Raw genomic sequence first — 25,081 nt, 5'->3', positions numbered from 1 at the left:
GCCATTGTTACCAGTCTTCACACATTAAATATAATATATTATATAATATCAAGAAAAACATTTTTCTTTTTAAATATTATAATAATTTATTTTGATATTAATTTTGTTTCGTTAAATGTAATGTTTTAATACAAGACTTTTTTAAAACATAAAATGTTTGTTTTATTAATTATATTTTTTATAGGAATGCACTTAATAAAGTTTAAATAATATTTACATTCAGATTTATGGTAAAATACTTGTATAAAATATAAGTTATATTTAATAGTATTGTATATAAATTGCACAAAATATAGTTAAAATGCAAAATTAAATGAGTGAACAATATTGCTATCAAGTATTTGTCGCATTAATTGCAATACAACTATAATATACAGTATTATTAATTACATACAATTAATTTATAGGATTAAGTGTTTCTATCATTAGTTTGATTATTTGATGAATGATGAGATTGTGATGAATGTGTGGCATCGGGTGTTAGATAAGTATAGTGAGCACTGGTAAGACTGTTAGCATCTGTATTATGAATCCATGAGCTATTAGCGCCAACTATTGCAGTCGTGCTGCTTGTGGTCGGTATTAATGGTTGGACAGTCTTTTGTAATGAAAATATATTGGGCTGATAGGTCTGGGCGTCGACTGCACCTGTATATGATGGCCATTGTATGGGCTCTATGTCTGGAGATGACGGAGCTGTAGTTACTACTTGTGGTGTCCAACTGGGATAATGATGAACACCAGAGTTTCCCGTTATTGTTTCATAGCTGCAACTGTTAAGCACTGGTAGGTTTGGGTGATATAGGGTTACATAAAAAGAAATAATAAAAGCTATAATAGTTGTTCAAAACAATGTCATAACTTATTGTATGATTTACTGAAAGAAAGGAAGAAAGARAGAGAGAGAGAGAGAGAAATTGCCTTCAGATTAAACATTTGTAGTAAACGTAAGTTTGAAAAGAAATGTTTATTTAGTGTTTGTAAAAGCAATTATACAATTAGTGTATTGTTTTAGAGGGTAACCATATAATAGCTAATTGTGCCTTTCATGTGGTGCTATTCGGTATATTATAGGAGAGAGTATGTCGGGATGTCATACTGGCTCAGCGATAATATTGTACACTAACAATGTTGTAGTGCATGTATTTAATGGTTTTTAGTTGGATAAATACATTGATAAATAAATATATAAATATAGGTCCATCCCATGTATTACCACCCAGAATACAAACAAATGCCCGTAAAGCGCGTCATTACGTCTAATAAACTGAACGGTTATAGTAATACCTAAGCGCTGACACATTGCGAGAAAAGTGCCGACTCTTAGATGACTTGAGGCATAAAATTAATAAAATTTTGACTTATAGTGCAATAGAGAACACACATACATTCAATACTACACTTGTCTTTACCTACAAAAAGACAGGTTTTTATTATATCTAATATAACGATATGTGTGTTCACTACTTCATACACAAGCGGGTATATTAGGTAAATGGGGGACACCTAACCATATCCATTGCCAGCCCTCTATCACTCATACATACACACATATACTGTATATACCAATTCTATATACGACACCTTATATTTACATTTCTTTGTATTTGTTTAAATAAATTTTATTTAAGACCATATTATTTATTATTAAATTATTTTTTAGCAATAGTATATAATTGTGTATTGGTATAGACTTCTAAACTGTAGAGCATTATATAACAACGAGTTTCCTATGCCTATGCCTACGCTTATGTCAATACAATTAAAATATTATATGCAAAACAATTTTATATTTTTAAATAAAATAAACAAATACAAAATATGCCTATATTTATATTTTTAAAAAACATTTTTATAATCAAATATTTTTTTTAATATTGATTTTTTAAAACTTAATAAATATTCAAAGTATTGAAATATTTAAACTAATGTCAAAAAAAACATTGTTAACAAAAGCTTATAAATATTTGTATAAATAAAAATTAATATTAGATGACAAAAATACTTATAATACATTACTTATCAATAAAATAAATATTTAATGTTATTAAATTAGTTGGTCACTCTCTCTCTCTCTCTCTCAATATATTTATATCTTACTCGACACTGTCATTGGTGTTAATACATAAAAATAATAAAATACAAAATACAAACATTTCTAAAAATTTTATTACTCGTTGTCATTGAGTTTCTCTTTAAACAATAGTTTTTAACAAATTATTTTTAGTGAGCTTTGCATCAGAAACTCTAAAGAGATTTATATGACTCGTATGACTAACTATTTCTAGTTTTATTATATATTATTTTATTTTTATTATTAATATTAATCATAAAAGTTTTGTTTAACTATGATTTGAATTGAATATTATGTTTAAACAAACAAGAATTGAATAAATAGTATATTATATTTAATTTAATATTATTTCAAAAGAAATAAAAAATACATTTTATTACATTTTAAATTAAATAAATAACATTTTATGACATACCATAAGGAGATGGAGATCTTTTAATATGCGTTCTATCGATTCCATACGGCATAACCCTATGTGTCCTCAATGTGGTCAACCGTTCACAATGTATGCCCGAACCTCCCGATGATGCCATACCACTGATATTTGATGATAAACTTTGTTGATTATATGTACCGTTAGATGAACTATTGCACCAACTATTAGGTCCAGATGGAGGTGATGTGGATGAATGGTGTATGCTTTCACTCATCATTACTTTATTAGGTGGTGGCCCTCCCTCTCCCATTTGGTTATTATTGATCTCATTTATTGGTCGCTCTCTGGCGTCTTGAAAAGCTTTAGCAAACGGGTTGTGACGGATCTTGAGTTGTGTCACCTGTTATAACATTTTATAATTTAAAATTATCTCTAGATTTTTAATAATAAATTATAATCTAATTTTTAACTTTTATAAAACAAAGATTTGTATTACTTAGTATATATTTATTATTTAATAAAAAACAAAATAAATWTTATATTGTCTATAATATTTATTTTGTTTTTTAAAAATTAATATCATGAAATTAACACTATAGTAAATACAGATTATATAAATTTAGCGATTATCGCATTATTATACATTAGTTGTCAAAATCCTATTAAATAGCTGTTAATAGTCGTCGTATACATTATATAATTATATATTGGTTTTCAATAGTTAATGACAACTGTTTTCACAACTACTCAATAATAATCTGATAGATAACTCCTAACACAATCATTACTATCACTACAATCACACTCTATTGGAATTTAGTCTAAATTTTTATTACTTTTCTCTCTTAATATTACAACTTTTTACACATTCATTCATTTTATTCATTCAAAATCATATTATTTACCTTTTATTATAACGTTTTAACTCTTTGTTCAAATTTACAATTTTATTTACAATAATTAAATACTGTTTATAAAAACTAATATTTGTTTATAGATAAAAATAATGACATATTTATTATTGAAATCCATAACTTATTAATTAATAAAATCATTTATAATTATTGTATTCATAATATCCTAAAAATGTCAAATTACCTCTTCATTTTGATAAGCAGTTACAGCTATGAACTGTGTTTCTTGAAATTGAAATGTAAACACTTTTTCAAGACTGTCCTGACTGTCCACTCGTATAACATGCACTCGAGGCTCGTATTTGTGCAATGAATTTAATACAACCTTTAAATTTATTTTAAAAAACAAAAAATCATTTATAAACTTTTGTTTAGTTGAATACATAAGCTATGTTTTTAAAAATCCCAATCAGCACACCTGTGATTTGCGTACCTGTCCTGACTGTGCGCTCGGCTTATTAGTCAACTTGACTTTAGAGAAAGAGACCGATTCTCTCATCCAATGAGCCCCGAAATTGGGTGATTCCGGATGTATGTAAAGAGACTGCGATTGTTGTGGTGCCGGTTCAGACTTACCGCCCGCAACCCAATCGCCGTTCATGTATTTCCATCGATGCGAACCAATTTGTACGAACTCTATAGCTATTGAATACATGGCCCGCGGCTCTAATCCATCGATATTTAATTTTATCACTGGAAACATACGGCTGTAATGTTTAAGCAATTGTTAAACATAACCGTAATTTCACAAAACAATATATTTTTATGTTTATCAACTTTTTATGTTTTATTTACTAACATATGAAATAAAATTCTACATTATATATTAATTGCACTTGCTTATTTTAATCTTTTATATTAAATATTAGCTTTAAAAATAATATCAAAATGTTTATTAGCATCTAATTGAATGCTCAGAATATAAATTATAAGTTATATATATATTAAATGATAAAAAAATGTTTAACTATACTAACCGTCCGCTTTTGGTAACAATCATTTCATTAGTTTTCTTATGAAACTCTTTCCAAAGCTCTGAGTCCTGTAATGTCATGTGAATGCGTTGGCCATCACTTATCTCAGACATCCCAATGCGAGATCTGGTAACATGTGTTGTTGGATAGTGATGTTGTCCGACCTCCACTATTGATAATATACAATGTGGATCCATATCTTAATAGATGATCCACTGATAGTGAAAAACACAATATAAAAGTTGAATAACTCAAAAGTCACTGAATCTTTACTAAATGGTCAGCATTGGGATTGCATAAGCATTTGTGATAAATAAGTGTTTTATAGTTAATATGAATGAAGTGTTTTTCAATCTTTACTCAAATCAGCACTAATATAACAGTTGGATCTAAGCGTGTGTTCAACACTACCACTATTTGTATAAACAAGTAAGTGGTTTTGGGCCGACTATTTATTTTATACACTATATGTGCTTAAGCTAAATGCAAGGATGTGTGTGTAGTAAGGTATGGGCTGATACCTTGTTGTCTCAATTTGATTGGAGCGGTGTCTTTGGCTTTACGACAGGCGGAAAGTCTACAACAAACAGGTCCTCAAATACGATATTACCTCTCAATGTGTAAGTGTTTGCCCAGTTTGGTGACTGACTAGGGTTATGATAGACACAATACATACAGTTTATGTACAGTAAATGTTTTCTATGGCTTAGGTATGTCTGTTTAACTTATAATAATGTTAATTTAATTAATTTATACTATTAATGTATTCAATTCTATAGTATAGTATAAATATAAAATAATTATTTCTGGAGACAATGCTTATTAACAACATAAGGCACCAGTAGTACCACCAGTGCATCATTTTTGTTGCAAACCGTGGGAAACATTGAATCCCATGTATTGCACCGTTTGATTGGAGACTAATCGATAATTGAATTAGTTTAATGAAATCATTTTATTACACTCTAGCTTTAAAATAGCCTTAAAATACAAATAAACATTTCATTATACAGTATTATTAATAATCAATTTTATAATTAATTAAATAAATAAAAAATCATTTCTTAGATACAGATACAAAATTCACATAAAAATATTAATTTAATTTAAAGTAATTTAATGCAAATTATATTTCTCAACACTTGACAAACATATATATTATGTTATTAGTTGTTATTGATATTTTATAGTAAAATATATGTATTATAATATTTCATTTAAAATACTTATCATTCACTACAATGATAATACAAATATTTTTCTACTACACAAAACTCAATGATTTAAATATTTTCCATTTTTAAATTAAATTATCAAAACTTAAATGCATTTTATTATCAATTACTGATCCTATGATGGATTAATCCTATAACGAAATAATTAGATATAAAAATTCAAAATAATTTGTTTAAAATATATTCAAATCTAAGAAAAAAATTTTATTTATACACTTAAAAGTAGTGTTTATTTTTAAAAAATAATTTATAACAAGTGTATAAAATTTTTTAAAAAGTAGTAAATTTGTCCAGGGTAAATATGGTTTGTTTTCTAAAATAAAATATTGTTTTTATAAGTCATAAATAAAATGCAAAATCATAACATTTAGTTCAAATTCTTGTCTTTAGTCCACAATCGGGGAAAACAATGGGTTTGTTGAGTCTCTTGTTGTGACTGATGACTACTATGATGTTGTTGTTGACCAACTAATGGCTGACCATATTTAGAGTCTTGAGTATCCATAGAACTGTGCGGCACATGTATGGCCGGTGGCACCGACTTTGTTGCCGATTGTTTAATAGTTTTCTTTTGTATAAATATTTGCATAGATTTCATATACGTGTTCTGAGCGATGGCTAAAACAGTACAAATGTCCGGTCGTTTATCAGGATTGGGTTGTAAACAGTTGTGGACAACTGTTCTCAACTCTTTTGAATATAAATCCGAAGGGATGGGAGGATATTCAGACTTTTCAATTTTCTTGCAAAGAGAATATAAGTTTGTTTTCTCGCCATAAAAGGGAGACTGAAGAGCTGCCAACTCGTATAAAAGACAACCGAGTGACCAAATGTCTGATTTGAAGTCATAAGCAGTTTCATTGATCCGTTCGGGTGACATATAATAGGGTGTTCCCACCAATGAATGCGCGTCATTAGTTCGGGAGCTAAAAAATCGGCCCAAACCGAGATCACCCAATTTGACTACTGCTTGACTTGTCATGAAAACATTGGCCGGTTTGATGTCCCGATGCATAACACGTTTGCTATGCATGTGCTCTAAAGCCAAACATATTTGTACAAAATATTTCCAAATTGTGTGCTCAGGTATTAGTCGACACTCTTTTCGGAAGTAGTGTATTAGCCGAGACAGGTCTCCCGCATCGGCCAACTCAAGCACAATATAAAGATCATTGTTGTCAATAAAAGAGCACAAATATTTTATCACATTTTCGTGGTCTAACTGTTGAAGTAAATTGATTTCTTTAATACAATCATATCTTGCCTTTGCGTCTAACATCTCGAAGATCTGCATTTTCTTGAGCGCCACCATCTGTCCTGTTTGACGGCATAGAGCTTTATGGACAACACTAAACTGACCCTTTCCTATACGGTTATTCAATTCAAAGTTATCCAATGATCCAATTATCACTTTTTGCCCCTTATTATCACACATTTTAACACTTAATTTGTCATTAAATTAAATTATATGAATAATATAAATTTCTAATCAATGTATTTATACAGACATTTATATCCCGTTTCAGAAACGTTTCAAAGATATTGGTTTGAGTTTTAGTGATGTTTTGTTTTACTAATATGTATTCAATTTGACTGACGTATAAAACTATAGATAACCAGTGCTCACTATAGCACTTATACGCTATTATTGCATATTATATGATAAAGTATCGGGTAGTGTCGGGTAGGGTAGGGTAGGGTAGGGGATGAGTGCATTCACACTATCGTCTCATTTAACTTACAAAACTTCTAAACTGTTATTCTAATAAAGTCTATTTGTCAACTAATAATGATTTTTAAACCTTTATATCGATAAAATTTACATTTAATTCACTTTTTATGACTTTTTTCACTTAATATGTGAAAATACTTGGTATGCCTTTTAGTATTTAAATTTTTATGTTAGATTTTTCAGTTCATTCAATGCTATTCAATATCTAATCTAAACACCTAATGACACAATAGACTAGCTATAGATAACTACTATGTAATCAATACAAAAACAAGTTGTTTCTAAAACCGACCAATAATTGCCAATAATTGCCAATAATAACGAATAGAAAATATTGTTGTGAAGACAAACTAATTATCTAATTATTTATGTGACTATTGAATAGAAAACAATTGTTTTTTATAATTTGAGAATAAATAGCTACCGAGCTATTATAAATCAAGATATAATTTTTACATAAAATCATATACCATATGATTTATCATTCAATAAATAAAATTATCTTTACAAAAGTTTCATTAATATGTAAACAATTAAATTTCACATTAAATTTTTCAATAATAAACTTTTCCAAATATTATATAATTTTAGAGTTCATTTAACTATTTCAATAAAACTTGCATAAAAATTAGTTATAGGTTTAGAATGATTTTAAAATACAATTTAATTAAATTATATATTTAAATAACTTATCATTTATTTATTAGTATATGGCTTATATTTTTTCAAGAGTTTTGTAAATAATTTTCCAAATGTTTACTGATCTATAAATTCATTGATAAATATTACTATTAAATATTTATATGACAAACATTCAAAAAAAAAAAATTAATAGATAAAAAAATTCTTAAACCAAATACAGCATAAATTTTCCGTTATTATGTAATATAAATACATATATTTTATTATCCATATTTTAATATTTTTTAATTTTATTGGATTAAAATATATATAATTAAATTAAATATATATAAATTATAGTACTTTTTAAACTTTTAGATAAAAATTAATGAAATTTCTAAAACAATATTTGTTAGAATATTGTATTATTTTCTAAATAAGTTATATTAATAATACCTGTATATTGGATTCACGACATCTGACGATAACTTTGATAATAATAATGACTTAATAGTTATTTTTATTTAAAGTAGATGTCAAAACTTAAAAATTAGTAAAAATATTTTACTGATATTAATAAATATTTTTTTTAATTAAATATAATTATTTATAACACTATTAAGAAATATTATTATTAACTAATTTTATTTACAATTTTAAAGCTACATATTTTTTATATCTTTTAGTTACATAATCTTGACAATAAAGAAAATTAAATAATAATAAATTAGTGATAAAATAAATTTTTAATAATAATAATTGCAAAGAGTTTACAAAAATATTTAAAATGATTATAAAAACATATTTAATGATAAATTTAAATATTTATGAAATATTTGTGTACTACTAAGCAATAATGTATATTATTATAATTTTTTATTTTATTGAATCGAAAATGAGTTAACAAATAACAAATATGTTATCCAAAGTGGGTTAACATTTATATTTTAATCAATTTTGATAAAATAAAGTTTTTAATTGAGTTAAAATTAATTATTTAATTAACTAACACATATTTTTTTTATTAATATATGATATATTTCTACAATTCTAAATGAAATTTAAAAAAYACAATTAATTTGTAAAAAGTTTGACATTTAAAAATATTTAACTCTAATAAATTAAACTTAATTTAAAGATTCAAAAACTAAATCATATGTTTTATGAATTGATTGTATTTACAGTTAAAAACCGAATCAACATATTTTGACAATTGTTTAGAATATTAATCTAAACTTTAGATTATTTTAGTTACGATAACATTTAGGTATTGAAAATTGCATTCATAGAAATTTTAAATAAAACTTTGATAATAAACTATACATTTAATGTTAAATAAGCATAATTTTGTTAAAATTTTTAATATTTATTAAATGAAAAAGTTTTCAAATAAAGTTCAATCAATTATAAGATAATGTAATGTAATGTCAATGTTGTGGTGGCGCTCATCACTGCATCAATTCATTGGAAGCACTATTGATGTCATATATTATATATAAAATAACTACAAAAACATCTCATTATAATAATCACGAGTTTTGAAGAATAGTTGAGAACAAGTTAGAGCTAAACACAGCACAGTTGGCTCAGAGGCTCAGTTAGCTTTGGCAACAACTTTAACACACAATAGCATTGCTTTACGTTTCAACACAAAGAGTCGCAAACAGTCTCATCTGATTTACCAAAAAAAAAGTTATTATTTATCATTTCATTGTCTGAACTTAACATTTGGCTATTTATTTGGTGAGTCATTACATAATAATCATAATTATTGAATCAATGCTTAAATTTTTATTAAATTTAAGTAATTTATATCAATTTTATAATTATTTACGATTTATTGAATGTTAAGTTATTTCTTATATTAATATTTACTATAAAACCTGTTTTTATGAAAAAGTAATTATTAATTAGTTTTAATATTTGTTTTATTTAAGCCATATGATATAATAGTAATTTTAGCATGCTAATTTAATTATTTTTTTAAAGTATTCAATATTTATATTTTTTGTTTTGGTGTAAATTGAATTTTGAAAAAATAGTTAAATAATTAGTCTTAAAAAATATAAGTAAATACTTAAATTGTAATTAAAATAAATGATTAATTGAATGATTGACTCTATATATGATATATAATATCTGTTTATTATTATTATATTTGTATTGAATTTCATCATCAGTTGAGTCAATGTTTACCATAGAGTAGTGACAACTGGTTTGACTGTCAGTACAAAAGTCATATGATTTAGTGTTGACTAATAACTACAAACACATCAAACTCTTTATACTATCATTTGATTGTAATTTATATTTATATTAGTTATTAGTTATAATAAACTTATTTGTTGTGCACAACACTATTTAGATGTATTTTTTTTTAATTACATTTTTATTAAATGTATGATTCATTTATCTAGTATTTGATTTGATAGCCTATTAATATACTGTAATCATAATAATAACATATATTATAACTTTATTTACACTTTTAGTTGCTATCAGTTGGAAATGATTTTTGAAATATAGATAAACTATATATAAATAGATTGAATCATATGATTAGTGCCTTAAATAGTCTATATATTAAAGTCTCAATTTTATAATAAATAGTTTTATAAGATTTTCTTTATTTAAAAAGTAATTTATAATTAATGATAAAACTATTGAAAGTTTAAAACTATTATTGACTTATTTGAAAATATAGGCATAAAATGTATAACAATATACTAGTCTTGGGATTGTTGGCCATAGTGTCGACACAAGCGTTGGCCATCTCCTACCGGGACGTGATATTCGAGGAATGGGAGTCTTTCAAAGTAAAACATGGAAAGCAATACACCGATCAAAGCGAAGAAAACTTTAGATTAAAAGTTTTTATGGAGAATAAACACAGAATAGCCAAACATAACAATCGGGCGGCTAATGGTCTTAAGGGTTATTCACTTGCAATGAACCAGTTTGGAGACCTGTTATCTCACGAGTTTACTGCTCTTATGAATGGTTTTAAGAAGTCTTACCGAACTGATTCGTATAACGGATCTTCTTATTTGAGTCCACACAATGTTATGGTTCCGGCATCTGTTGATTGGCGAGACAAAGGATATGTGTCTGAAGTTAAAAATCAGGGTTTGTATTGATTAGTGATGTAGTTAGCAATTTAATAATTATTTTGATTTTTAGGTCAGTGCGGAAGTTGCTGGTCATTTTCGGCGGTTAGTATTATTTGGGGGTATTATTTTTTGATGACATTTTATTAATGTTTTTATTTACAATTTATAGACCGGTGCTCTTGAAGGCCAACATTACCGCAAATATGGAAAAATGATTGAACTCTCTGAACAAAATCTTATTGATTGCTCACACAGTTATGGTAACAATGGTTGTGAAGGAGGACTTATGGACAATGCATTTGCTTATATTAAAGACAATCACGGAGTGGACACTGAAGGAAGTTATCCCTATGAGGCTAAAGTACAGTATTTATTATATTATTTTTAGATATACTTATATTAAAAGTTTGTTAAACATTAAAATAGGACAAGAAGTGTCGCTACAAAGCCAGAAATGTTGGCGCAACTGATACTGGTTTTGTTGATATTTCCGAAGGCGATGAAAACAAATTGAAAGAAGCGGTGGCCACTGTCGGTCCCGTTTCAGTGGCTATCGATGCCAGTCATGAGTCGTTTCAATTCTATTCAAAGGGTGTGTACGATGAGGCCGAGTGTAGTTCAACTGAGTTAGACCACGGAGTACTTGTTGTCGGTTATGGCACGAGTCCTGCCTCTGAAGACTATTGGATTGTTAAGAATAGTTGGGGCACACAATGGGGTGACGAGGGATATATCAAAATGACCCGAAATAAGGACAATCAATGCGGTATTGCCAGCTCTGCATCGTATCCATTGGTTTAAATGTGACAAATATGTCTTCAGAGATAATGTTTAAGTCATATTTGAAAATTATTTTCCAAAGATTTTATTTAATCTAAATTTTTAAATATTAGACAATTCATACTTCAAACGTTTATAAATATTTCAATTATATGAATACTTTATATCAAATATGTAATACATATAACTATAATTTACTTTTTAAAATGTATATATTATTGATTTTAATATGAATATCAAGTCACAATTTTTATAAATAAAGTGATAAGGCGTGGTTCACATATTACGTTCGCACTTTTTAAAAAATCTAGACCCCCTCCCTCCCCTATGTTCGCAATTGTTTGCATGTAGTCATTTAAAAAAATTACGTTCGCATGTCCCTAATCGCTACCCCCCCCCCCACCACAAGAAATAAAATATCTGAATGCGAACGTTCTTAAAGTCTCTACCCTCCCCTCGTTCGCAAAAGTTTGCTTTGGCTAACCCCCTCCCCTCAAGTGTGAACGTAATATGTGGACCACGCCTAATGTAAAAAAGTTTATCTTTAAATTTTATGTAAACAAATTGACTTAAATAATTTTATATTGAATCAATAGTATTCATTAATGATAATTATTTAAATATATATTTTTAACAGTCGTTTTTATCATATTTTTAAAATAAATAATAAATCTTTACTTTATACAGTTGTATACGTATTGTAGTTATGTGTGTACTATAAATACAGTATAATAAATATATTTAACAAAAGTTTAATATTTTGTTTATATGTTTGTAGGAAAAGAACTAAATCTAATATTTCATTTGCAATCAGTTTTGTAGAAAATGCTATTTTCAAAAAAAACTTGAAAAGTTTTGTTTTCTGAAATCTATACGAGCCTTTTTTTTGTGTGTGTGTGTGTGTGTGTGTAGCAATTTTTTTGCGAATTTTGAAATTCTGACTTCAGATTCGGTTAGAGGACTACTAATAATGTATTGAAAAGTTGAATTAAAATTTTGATATTTCTTCGGGAACATGGACAAAATGGCGGCCAAATATATATATAAATTTATAATACATTTTTTTAAAGTATAGATTTGAATAAAGCATCAAAAACAAGCATAAGAAATATGCATTAAAATTTTCATATCTCTTCGGGATCATAAAGAAAATGGCGGCCAAAGTAACAAAAATTAGGTAAAAATTTTAACGTTTAGAATTGTAAGAAGCATCAAAAATATGATATAATATTTCAGCATATTTTTTTAAAATGGCGGCAAAAGTATAAAAAAATTTTAGAATTTTTTTTAATTATAGATTTGAATAAAGAATCAAAAACAAAAATAAAAAAATATGCATTAAAATTTTGATATCTACGGGAACATTAAGAATAAGTATAAGCGGCAAAAGTATAATTATAAATGATTATTTTGTTATACTAAATCATTTGATACCCTACATGACTATAGTTGTTTATTTTGTCAAACCGAGTTATTTGATACCCCACATGACAAAAGTTGAATTTATTTTGTTATACCTAGTCAATTGATACCCTACATGACTATAGTTGAATTTATTTTGTTATACCTAGTCAATTGATACCCTACATGACTATAGTTGTTTATTTTGTCATATCGAGTCAATTGATACTCTACATGACAATATTTATATAATGTATATTTGACCAGTTTTTAAATTTTTATATATTATATAGCCGCTATAACTAATGGTTTTCAATGTTATTCAAGTTTTTTTTCTGAAAATGCTTTCTAGCATTCTTAACTGGTTATCTAATAGTTATAATGATAATTAATTTTCAAATGTTATGAATTAAATTATTATTGTTTGTGGTATGGATTTGTTATTAATTAATATAACGTCAAAGCATTTATTAGTTATTTAACCGGTAGTTCAAAAATTTTAATTTTATTAAAATACTATGAAATTATATTWAAATAGTTAACATATATATATAAATTTATATATACATTTTTTTTAATCAATTATAGTTAGCAATTTATAAAGCTTTAATATTAATATAATATATTTTTTGAGATATCAACAATTTATTGCTGTGTAAAAAGTGGTTGTTATTAAAATAATAATCTAAAAAAACTAATTTATCAAATACTCTAAAATAGATAATTTTATCATTTTTGTTCAGAAGAACTTAGTTTACTATTTTTTTATTGATTTCATATTAATAGTTAATAAAATATGTTAATACATATAAAATTTTGCAATAACTGTATAATAAGGATAATATTTTGTTTACTAATCTTAATTTAGTCTATTGATAATGGATTAACGGGTATTACACAATTTAAAAAGTTACTTACGTATAATACATTTTGCGATAATTGAAACAATATATATAATATATATTATATATTACAATATTATATATATATAGTTATTTACTAATTGTATAATACATACAAATATAATTTAAGAGAAAATATTTAATTTTATATTTATTTTAATTTAATTCATAAATTTAATTATTTACTATTACCTTAATATTATTACTGTAATTATTATTTTTAAAAACATTTTTGCACTTAACATTTATATTGTAAATATTTTAGCATAATTAAACTTTTAATAGATAATCAGATATAACTAATTATTAAATTGTGTTTCAACTAATTTTGTTTAATAAAATATGCTTTAAATAAGTGAAACGTGATATCATACTAGTATTTAATTGATTTATTTGCTAAATGGGTTATAATTAGGATATAGTATTGTAAAGCAATTTCCTTGTGTTATTAAATCTATGGTATAACAAAACATATAGTTTTATATACTGTAGTATATTGATTATAAAAATAGTTTACTGAACGTAATATTATTTTGTCAATTCATTATAATATTGATATACCGGTAAATGTGAGGGGAGTATAGGGATGACAATGTGATGAGAGCCTTGGCTATTAGTTTTTTAAAATTAAATACTTGTCGATATTATACTATATTTACAAATCAATGGTTTACGTGTGACCTAATGTATAGTATTTTAATACCTGTAATTTACGTGATCAATATGTATATAAATTTACTGTATTTTCAATTAAATTGCTATAAAATCAATTGTTTTGATGAGAAAGACATAGTTTATAGCAAATTAAAAAACTAAAGTTAAAATATATTTTATTATAATAATAATTTAACTAATATTAAAAATAAAATGAATCGAATAAATGATACAATTTTTATTATTAGTTTAATTGGTAAGTATTAAAATTTTAATATTATATAACATATTTTTATTTTTTAAATATTAATTCATATTGTAATTAGGATTAATAGGATTAACGATGAGTCTACCAATGAGTAAAAAAGATAAAGATGTGGATCTCATGTGTGACGACATACACAAAACCAAAGCCAATGCATGCGCTGATAAACTTTGGTTTGTTGGCCATCGGTCGAGAAAATACCCGGAAAATGAACCGGAATTAGAAAAACATTGTAAAGAAACGGCTAATTTGATTAAATGTGTTAAGGATTACACAGATGTTTGTGGTAATGAAGTGCACAGACAGTTGGCTAATGTGATGCTCTATACGGTTAAGACTTTAGACAGAAGTTATTGCACTAAATCATCAAAAAAGACTGAATTGATGTCATTCTCGGTTTGCGGAAATCATATCAGAGATCAATCTAACAAATGTATGGATCAATTCATGATAGCACTCGGAAAGTCCAGCGCTTATACAACCAAATTAAAAGTGCCCCACGCGTGCTGGTATGTCATACATATTGTCCAACAATATTATCAATTAATTTTTATTTTATATTATTTATATACTGAAGTGCTTTCCATAATCTTAAGTCATGTATTATGAGTTCCGCATTCAATGACAATAAATGCAATGAGAAAACCGTCGATTTATACGAAAAATATATTTCATCGATGGCTTCAAACACTGTGAATATGATGTGCAGTGACTATGAGGAAGATTCGGATAAATGTCAACATTTACCACATTTGCCAAAAGGCACTAAATATTCAAAGGCTCTGTCGGTTATTGACGGCTTCGGTAGTATTCTAGACTAATCTCAAAATTGATGCAATCATACACTACACTACTGTACATATTAATAATATAATCAATGTACTTTACATTTATAACCATTGATCATCTAGTCTATTTTTATTAATTACTATAAATTTGTGTAATTAATGTAAAATATTGCTAAATATGTAATAATTATTGTAAATAAAATAAATATGATCATGATAAATGTTAAATAAAATTAAATTATACTGTATTTGAACATGCACATTTCATATATGAAAATATGATAATTTTTAAAGTTTAGTTACCATAGAAACGACAAACGATAACAAATATATGTGATATTCAAAGCAATAAACAGTTAAAGAGTGAGACAAACAATGAATGAAATTATGGAAAATAACAAACTTTTGGTCAAACAGTTGATGTGTTTAATGACAACAAATGTTAACCAAATGTCAGATAATTTGATTAATAATGAAATAATTGAAGAATCAATCGTTTACTTAAAGCAATCCATTGAAGACTATATCAATTCATTGTCATTACAAACAAGTGATTGTCAATACATACTATTGGATGATATTTATGAAGACATGGACACCAAATGTGAGGCAATCTTAGACAAGATGTGGGAAACAATCAATTGTTGTGATTGGAGTCGAGTTGTCGTTGATATCAGATATTGTTTTGCTTTGGTTTCACTATTAAAGGCTTTTCTAAAGATTTGGTCGACAATGTCATCAAATGACAGACAATTTTGTTTGACTCAGAAATTATTGGCTTTAAAAGCATTAGATTTCGGACTTTTAATGAGTCCTAAACTTAAGGATAATATTTTAGCTAAAATGGCACAAATCATACATAAAGACATTAGTGATGACCAACCATATAGTGATAATTGCAGTGATAGTCTTAAACGCAAGTTATATGCAAATAAAAAGATTGACTTTTCTACCAAAAGACAAAACATCATCAATGATGACAATAAGGAAGTTATAAAAGATATCATTAAACTCAATGATAATGAATGTGAATTAACATCACTTTTGCCATATTATAAAAATATAAATAAAAACCAAATTCAAAGAGTAAACGATATAGACTTCAATACATTTTGTGATCAATATTTGCGACCGAAACTACCGGTGATTGTCACGGATTGTATGAGTGATTGGCCAGCAATGAGTTGTCGAAAGTGGTCTATAGATTATATTAAGAGAGTTGCCGGATATCGAACTGTTCCCATTGAGATTGGCAATAAATATACCGATGAGGAATGGTCTCAAAAGTTAATGACTATCAATGACTTTATTGATAAGTTTATAATGAATTCCTGGTGCAAACCTGTTGGCTATTTAGCTCAACACAATCTTTTTGATCAAATTGAAGAACTTATGGCTGATATATCGATTCCAGACTTTTGCAGTATTACTGATGAGGAATGTGTTGATGTGGACATAAATGCCTGGTTTGGTCCTAAAGGGACTGTTTCACCGTTACATTACGATCCCAAAGATAATATATTTGCACAAATGATGGGACAAAAATATATTAGATTATACAGCTATGAGACGCCCCGGGAGGACATATATCCTAATGATTGTAGACTTTTGTGTAACACAAGTCAAGTGGACTTAGAAAATGTTGATTTGCAAAAGTTTCCTAATTTTAATACTTTAGATAATTATTATGAATGTATACTAAATGAGGGAGAAATGCTTTTTATGCCTAAAAATTATTGGCATTTTGTTAAATCTTTGTCTAATTGTTTCTCAATTAGTTTTTGGTGGAAATAAAAATACAATTATTATATCTAAATTTATTTATATTATATAAATACAGTATTTAATGAGTATATAATCGATTAAAACTATTATTACTGTATTTATATTAAATTATATGATATATAAATTAATACATATATATATTAAGTGATAGTTGTTTCCAATAGAGAGCACTATAACATTGTTTACATATTTTGAATGTAAAAATAAACTATACTTTTGATTGCAATGACATAACCGATATAATTGTGACCAATATTTGTAAAATATTAGTGATTTATCGGACAAATACTCATCACTAATGTCTTCAGGCATTGACTTTGAATCGCTTTTATTGCTTAATAAGGTTTTTATAGTAATATATATAACATATTATTAATTTGAAATTATATTCAAACTTTAGGCCAAAAAGGAGATCGACATCCAAGAGATAATGACTGATATGATTGACACACAATGTATAGTCATAAGTGTGTCCAACCATGTAGTGACCCGAACCACACAATTGTTGGACAACTGTACCAATGAATCGCAAGTGATTTGTGTAAATCATTGATTATTCATTAAATCATTAAATTAAATTCATTGACTGATAATTAGATATTTTTTTACTTAAATGACAGTTAATAACAAATTTATCAAAATTGATACAAAAGTGTCTGAAAAGTGATACCGATTTGACTGTCGATTCAATAAATCAAATATTTCCGCAAACATTTGACCAGAAGTTGAAACAAATATTAATTAAATTAATTATTAAAAACAGTAACAATTGGCTAAAAAATAATAAACCAATTCGTATGTATTGAAGAGTTATGAAAATATTATTATTATTATTATTATTATTATTATTATTATTAATTATTATTATTATTATTATTATTATTATTATTATTATTATTATTATTATTATAATAATAATAATAATAATAATAATAATAATATTAATAATTAAATTGTAATTATATTTGGTTTATATTTTTCAGAATCGATGTCATCGCTCATTGACTTCCAATGCAAAACTGAAGACAACAAATGTGTAATTGATTTACAGTTAAGTGACAGTAATTCACAGATTTCTGTTGTGTTGACGAGAGACCAGATTCATGAAATGACTGAAGGAATGGCAACCATAAGACAACAACTTTTTGATGCCATTCATAAATCCAATTAGTTTTATAGTATAAACACAATTAATTGAAAATATATAACATATATTTGCAAATTTTTATTAAATTATTAAATATTTATTATCGTATTCTTCTGTAATATTCCTATTTTATTTGAATTATAAAAAATTTGAATAACGAGTTAGTATTGAACCATCACTTTGAGAGATCCTTCGACATTGTTGTTCATGAATTCTCATGAAAGCATCAATGGCTTGAGTTATGTCAAACTTATGGGTTACTAATGGCTTTAGATTTACTTTACCCGATGCTATCAATTGTATGGCCAATGGATAACTATGTATTCATTGATACGTTTAAATATTTACATAATTACATAATGTTTGGTTAAATGTTATTTTAATGTTATCATCAAAACAATTACTAACTCATATTTGAATCGACAGACACCAATCAAATCAATTTCTCTCATCGCTGTATGAACTAAAGGAACAGTACTTTTAACGATACCTACTTTACCGTCCTTTTTGGTGGCATATATAGCCATTGAAGTACTGTATGATTACCGGTACACTCTATACTTATATTTGGATTACATCCATGCGTTTCAATCAAACATTTTATTAAATCAATAATTATATCAATAGTTAATGAATACAAATGTTTGAATCATTTAATTTATATACCGTTTGGTTCTAAACGCTCTTTAATAGGCATTTGTCTGAGTCTTAGATCATTTGGTCCGTGAATTACAAGCGAAAGATTGTCTAAGTTTTGCAAATTCTTTAGTTTATCCATTGCTTCTGTTTTTTTAATTAAAAAGTCTTTTCAAAACTAAATAATTGAATTAAGAAATTAAGCGAAAAAATTATAATAAATTTTATAAAAAGAGTATTAATAACATTTTTTTCAAATTAAAAGTTTATTTTTATTAATAATAATATTATCAATTTATAATTTTTTACAAACAAGCAGTTATTAATCGATATATTTGTCTAAAATAATAAAATTATATTTACATACATTTTTAATGTATTCTATGCGACAATTAACTGATTTAAGTCACAAAACACTTATACCCTGTTTTCATAAAGCAATCTCTCAAAGTATTTTCAAAATTTCTTAATAAAAACACTACTTATACTTGACTTTTAAAGTTAGCAAAAACACAAAACTTTGAGAGAAAGTAGACTTCAAATACTTAATAAAAACCATACTTACAAAGTATGAGGTATAGCACATGCTTTACACATATATTGTATTTATTATATTATTTGCAATTTTTGTATTAATATTTTATGTCAATATAAATATCAAAATCTAAATGATTAATAAATATTAATAATTATAAAAGTAATGCTAAGTATAACTTAATGAAAACGATTTTATACTTTACTTTGAGAGAAATACTTGCAGCTAATGAATGCTTTATGAAAACAATGTATTATAAATACTTTGACTTATTTATAAAAATCTCATTTTTAAGGATTAGTAATATTTAAATAAGTCATTAATTAATAAGTGGTTTTCAGACTTAAAGCAATCAATTATTATAATACTATATTTACTTTAAATAATATATATTTAAATAAATTATTAGTATTAATAGTTCAATATATTGTTTTTTTTAACAAATCAAATTATAAAACTTAATTACAGTAACTATATTTTTATTTTTAATATTTTATATTTTTTGTTATTTTCAAGGTTAAAATACTATCAAATTTAAGTGTGATATAAGTTACGGGATATAATTATTTAGACGATTTCTGCTAACATTTGGAAGTGATATAAAATGTAAATGATATCAATTTTGTAAATTTTAATAATTATAAACAAAACAGATATCAACATAAATTAAATTTTTGAATGTAATATTTGACTCAAAATTAATATTCAATTTTAAATTATATTATACCGGTATAACGTTAATAAATTAAAATATAATAAAATATAAAAATTTATTACAAATTATATGTTATTATTTACAATTTATATTATTATAATTTAGTGATATGTATATAAAAAATTAATACTAAGTTGTAATGAATACGAGATTTAAATCTAATAAAGGTTTGATACTTTCAACGCCTAAACATAATTTTTACATGTTTTAAGAAATATAAAATGCAAAAAATTTTAACATTAGTTAAATAAATTTTTATAATATTTTTCTTTATTAAAAGTTTATTTATTTTATGTAATTTATTTAATTTAAATATTTTAAATACTTAAAATACTATATAATTAGTTATCTAACAGAATATATTGTATTACTGTATAAATTAAAGTTAATTGAAATTAATATTAATAATAAATTATACGTTGTTTTTGAATTTTATTTATTCATTTGACAGTATTATTGATAAATTGATGAAATGTAATGTAATTTATTAATACAATATTGCTTTACAGTACTATTATATTAATAATACTGTATTAATGATATAATAGAGTCAATCAAATTCCTTTCATCGGTTTATTTTCCAAAAGTTCCTTATGTTCCCTACTCTCTGGGAATTCCTAGTGAATCTATTTCCTTATGTTACCACATATTAAACCCTAAACAACACATTTTATTATGATGTTTGAAAACAAATGTTATATTAAACTGTATTTTAAATTAAAATTTTAGATTAGTGTTGATAAGTAGTATCACAAAATTTATTGAATTGAAATCTAATTTTAAATATTTCACTGAAATTTTATATAAAAAATATTCAAGTTTTTGTACTATTTATTAATAATAATTTAAATATATTTTATTTTTCTAACGATGAAGAGAGAGAACATAAATTTTTATTACGGAATTCCCTCCTTTTGAAAAGTTACTCTAACTCTAAATATTGTACAATATTTACAGTACTATTAAACGTGAAGTACAATAGCGATGATATTGTTGTGTAAATATTGTGTACTATTTATGTGATAAACAGTCATACGATTGACGATTGCATTGAAAGCTATGTTTACGGAAACACAACTCAATACGCGTTGACATTATTGACAATTATCACCACATTTGATGACATATGGCTCAAGAAGTCAATCCAAATGATCATCAAATGGTCGATAATATGACCAATGAATGCATGCAATATATGAACATTTCATTATCAACTGATAGCAACAGTGCCATCGACTCTCAAGTGATGTCTTCATTGTCTGCAATGATGTCATCCATTAAGGAAGAGACACCTGATTTTGCTGTCGTTAAGGACACACTCGATGGTCATAATAATGATACTAATACTGACAACATTGCTATGAATAAAGATAGTGAAGACAACACTCATATTAATGGTAATTATGAAGAAGAAAAAGAAGATGCAATCGATAATTGCAATAATGATAATTCAAATGTTATTAATATCAATGAAATGGTTGAAAATACCAATGAAGTTGTGTCTATTCAGACGGACATCAAAGATACCACTGAAGCCACAGTAGAGGCCATTAGTCTACAAAATGATGAGCTCTTGAATGAAATAAAAATTGTCAAAAGTTTAGTTAATTTGTTAGAAAATTATAGAAATTTATTGAATTGTTGTCTTAATAGTTGTGACAATTGTTCCCAAAACCAAGAGATTAGTGTTAAGTTTACTAATTTGGAAACTAATTACTCAAAAGACTTGATTTTTGCCAAAGAGTTGATTATTAATTCTTCTTTTCACGAGAAGACCAAAAGATTGTTTGCTAACAGAAGAAGGAATAAAAAATATAAGAAAACAACAGAAACTAAATTAATTGATGAATATATTAGTAATGACGACAATAATGATGTTGTAATTGAAACATTAGACTCTGATTGTGACCCAATTAGTGATGTTGTAGATGGAGATAATGGAGTTTTACGACGAAATCGAAAAGTAGTTAAAAAAGTGACAAAAAGAGGACCGAAAAAGAAAAAGAGAGGCAGAGGAAGACCACCGAAGTCTAGTTATACTCAGCAACAGTCGTTTAATTCATTTAGTGGTAATCTTATTGAAGAGATCGACGAAATAATAGATAATTTTGATGAAATAGATGAAGTAGTAGAAGAAACAAATGATAATACTTATAATCCGAAGAAAACTAATACGAAGCCCACAAAAACACCACAGAAAAGGGGTCCCAAAAAAGGATTTAAAAGAGGCGTTACTAAAGGTTTAGTAAATATTAATGTTTTAAATTTTAAAATTTACCGGTAATTTGTTTTTAATTAAATTAACATTAATAGCAATTAAACCGAAACGCAATAAATATGAAAAGCTTTATAAGTGTGATGTCTGTGATTATACTCATCGAAAGTTACCTAATTTGGAGTCACATAAAAATAAAGTGCATTTAAATATCAGGCCCTTTAAGTGCGATAAATGTGACAAAAGTTTTACCGGTAAACCATTTCTTGATAAACACCGGCGCTTTCATCAAGAAAATTATCACTATTGCGATTGGACTGACTGTACGTTTAAAACAAAATATATGAATAATTTGAAAGAACACCGAATGAGACACGAAAAGGACAGACAGTTTCGGTGTGCGTGGCCGGGATGTGGGGCTCTCTTCTATAATAATAGAGATCTTACACAACATATGAAATCACATGAAGAACAACGAGATTATCGGTTAGTTTTAAATCATATTTTATTGTTCATTCAAATCAATTCAATTACTCAAATATGACTGTAATATGTATTATTAATATTTTAGTTGTGATTGGCCCGGATGTGAGGCCACATTTAAGCGACACACATACCTGAGCCGACATAAACAGCTTCATATTAACCCGGATACAGCATTTCCATGTAATTGGCCGGGATGTGAGAAAAGTTTTAATACACGCAAAAAACTAGAAAATCATTCGGCAACACATACTAAACAATTACAGGCAAACACACAAACATTTCCCGAAGGAGCTCCCAGTGTCACACAGTGTGTGTTACCGATTGCCACTCCAACTACAAGCTCTCAAATGTTAAGCCCTCGAAAACCTCAAATAAATGCAACGAGTGTTCAATTATTAGCCGCTAGAAGTATAGCTCAGGCGGCAGTTATGAATGTTAATAATGGTCTTCAATCAAATCAATCACATGAATCAATGGTGCCAACAACAGCTAATTCAAACATTTTACATCAACATCATCACAACCATCACCAATCACATCAGTCACATCATAACCAAATGTCACCTCAACAACAACAGCATCAACAACACCACCAGCAACAGCAGCAACAACATCATCAACAACAACAACAACAACATCATCATCAAATGCATCACCAACAGCATCATCATCAACTACAACAGCAACACATACTACGAGCCGGACCACCCACACCATCCATCTCTCCATTAACACAATATCCAACTGATTTGTCACAACAAAGACCTCTTCCTCACTCAGCAACAACAGCACAGTTATCATCCAATCCATGGCTTCTCAATAGTTTTATTAATAGACAAAATATTTGATACAAATAGTTGGCTCAATTTATTCGTCACTCACTGTTTAACTCACATATCTTTTCAAAGTCAACACTAGTTATTAAATTTTTAAAATATAATAAAATTAAAACTTATTTCAATTGACTTTATATACAGATCACGAAAATTATTGTTACGGTAATGTTAACAATATTATAGAATATTGTTTTAATTTGGACGATAACTACGATAATCAACACAATTTGCATTATTTATTACTGCAATCAATGTATTTAAATTAATGTTTATATATATTTTAAATGAGATTTAGATTATTTTGCAATTATTTAAAATATTTTGTTATTTTTTATAGAATTTTATATATTTGTTAATTATTTGATTTGATTCTTATTTGATTAAATATTATTTTATGTTTATTATAAATAAATTTTAATAGAATAGATAATATTTAATATCATATTTTGTGTTACAGTATATTAATTATTTGTTATTCATTAATTGTTAGTTTAATTAATAATTAATATATTATATTTTCTATTATTTATAATAAATATTACTTTTAATTGTTTTATATTATATTTTAAATTATAATATAATTTATTGTATAATTAATTATTGTATCAAATATATATAAAAAGATAATTTATTTAGAGTTTAACTATAAGTTTAATTATATACTGTATTATTAATAATATCATTACAATTATTAAGTAGTTTTTAATATTTACATTGTTTTAAAAATTTTATTATATTATAAAAATGCAATTATTTTTGTTAATTGTTTATATCAAGAATTAAAATTTGTTTTATGAAATAAACAATTTAAAATTAATTAAAGTTGATTTTATAATTAGTTAATTTTATATCGTTTAATAAATTTGTTTATATTATTTATAATCATATATTATTTTTATG

General features: G+C 25.9%; 7 protein-coding genes across 8 annotated transcripts; 5 read left to right on the top strand and 2 right to left on the bottom strand.

Annotated features, from left to right (window-relative positions):
- Positions 1 to 409: 409 nt before the first annotated feature.
- LOC128961499 (T-box transcription factor T-A-like) lies at positions 410 to 4,535 on the bottom strand. Its single transcript, XM_054307745.1, has 5 exons — positions 4,342 to 4,535; positions 3,798 to 4,071; positions 3,549 to 3,689; positions 2,490 to 2,850; positions 410 to 783 (listed from the first exon to the last, which is right to left on the bottom strand). Exons 1-5 carry the CDS (start codon positions 4,533 to 4,535, stop codon positions 410 to 412), a joined length of 1,344 nt encoding a protein of 447 aa, XP_054163720.1.
- Positions 4,536 to 5,867: 1,332 nt separating this feature from the next.
- LOC128961381 (serine/threonine-protein kinase Nek7-like) lies at positions 5,868 to 7,329 on the bottom strand. The gene is made up of 2 exons (XM_054307614.1): positions 7,082 to 7,329; positions 5,868 to 7,015 (listed from the first exon to the last, which is right to left on the bottom strand). The coding sequence occupies exon 2, from the start codon at positions 7,006 to 7,008 to the stop codon at positions 5,941 to 5,943; it is 1,068 nt and encodes a 355-aa protein (XP_054163589.1). The 5' UTR covers positions 7,009 to 7,015; positions 7,082 to 7,329; the 3' UTR covers positions 5,868 to 5,940.
- A 2,104-nt stretch (positions 7,330 to 9,433) lies between these two features.
- On the top strand, positions 9,434 to 12,488 carry LOC128961383 (procathepsin L-like). 2 transcript variants are annotated; one of them, XM_054307615.1, is made up of 5 exons: positions 9,434 to 9,669; positions 10,631 to 11,052; positions 11,107 to 11,138; positions 11,206 to 11,397; positions 11,463 to 12,488. In XM_054307615.1, the coding sequence occupies exons 2-5, from the start codon at positions 10,638 to 10,640 to the stop codon at positions 11,835 to 11,837; spliced, it is 1,014 nt and encodes a 337-aa protein (XP_054163590.1). In that variant the 5' UTR covers positions 9,434 to 9,669; positions 10,631 to 10,637; the 3' UTR covers positions 11,838 to 12,488. The 2 variants fall into 2 exon arrangements, with proteins under 2 accessions (XP_054163590.1, XP_054163591.1); XM_054307616.1 differs by lacking the exon at positions 9,434 to 9,669 and adding an exon at positions 10,533 to 10,563.
- Positions 12,489 to 15,116: 2,628 nt separating this feature from the next.
- LOC128961498 (uncharacterized) lies at positions 15,117 to 15,859 on the top strand. Its single transcript, XM_054307744.1, has 2 exons — positions 15,117 to 15,547; positions 15,616 to 15,859. The coding sequence occupies exons 1-2, from the start codon at positions 15,117 to 15,119 to the stop codon at positions 15,857 to 15,859; spliced, it is 675 nt and encodes a 224-aa protein (XP_054163719.1).
- Positions 15,860 to 16,154: 295 nt separating this feature from the next.
- Positions 16,155 to 17,620, top strand: LOC128961941 (lysine-specific demethylase 8-like). Its single transcript, XM_054308268.1, has one exon. The coding sequence runs from the start codon at positions 16,202 to 16,204 to the stop codon at positions 17,618 to 17,620; it is 1,419 nt and encodes a 472-aa protein (XP_054164243.1). The 5' UTR covers positions 16,155 to 16,201.
- Positions 17,621 to 17,808: 188 nt separating this feature from the next.
- LOC128961403 (uncharacterized) lies at positions 17,809 to 18,782 on the top strand. The gene is made up of 4 exons (XM_054307638.1): positions 17,809 to 17,954; positions 18,012 to 18,152; positions 18,232 to 18,406; positions 18,595 to 18,782. Exons 1-4 carry the CDS (start codon positions 17,910 to 17,912, stop codon positions 18,780 to 18,782), a joined length of 549 nt encoding a protein of 182 aa, XP_054163613.1. The 5' UTR covers positions 17,809 to 17,909.
- A 2,762-nt stretch (positions 18,783 to 21,544) lies between these two features.
- Positions 21,545 to 24,355, top strand: LOC128961411 (uncharacterized). Its single transcript, XM_054307645.1, has 3 exons — positions 21,545 to 22,884; positions 22,958 to 23,345; positions 23,431 to 24,355. Exons 1-3 carry the CDS (start codon positions 21,771 to 21,773, stop codon positions 24,191 to 24,193), a joined length of 2,265 nt encoding a protein of 754 aa, XP_054163620.1. The 5' UTR covers positions 21,545 to 21,770; the 3' UTR covers positions 24,194 to 24,355.
- The last annotated feature ends 726 nt before the right edge of the window (positions 24,356 to 25,081 follow it).

This window comes from Oppia nitens, unplaced genomic scaffold (assembly GCF_028296485.1).
Source record: "Oppia nitens isolate AA-2021 unplaced genomic scaffold, nextdenovo-longstitch-racon4-pilon3 scaffold5_pilon_pilon_pilon, whole genome shotgun sequence".
Lineage (NCBI taxonomy): Eukaryota > Metazoa > Arthropoda > Arachnida > Sarcoptiformes > Oppiidae > Oppia > Oppia nitens.
Note: the sequence above shows the minus strand (reverse complement) of the source record. Positions and strands in the feature narration are given on the sequence as shown.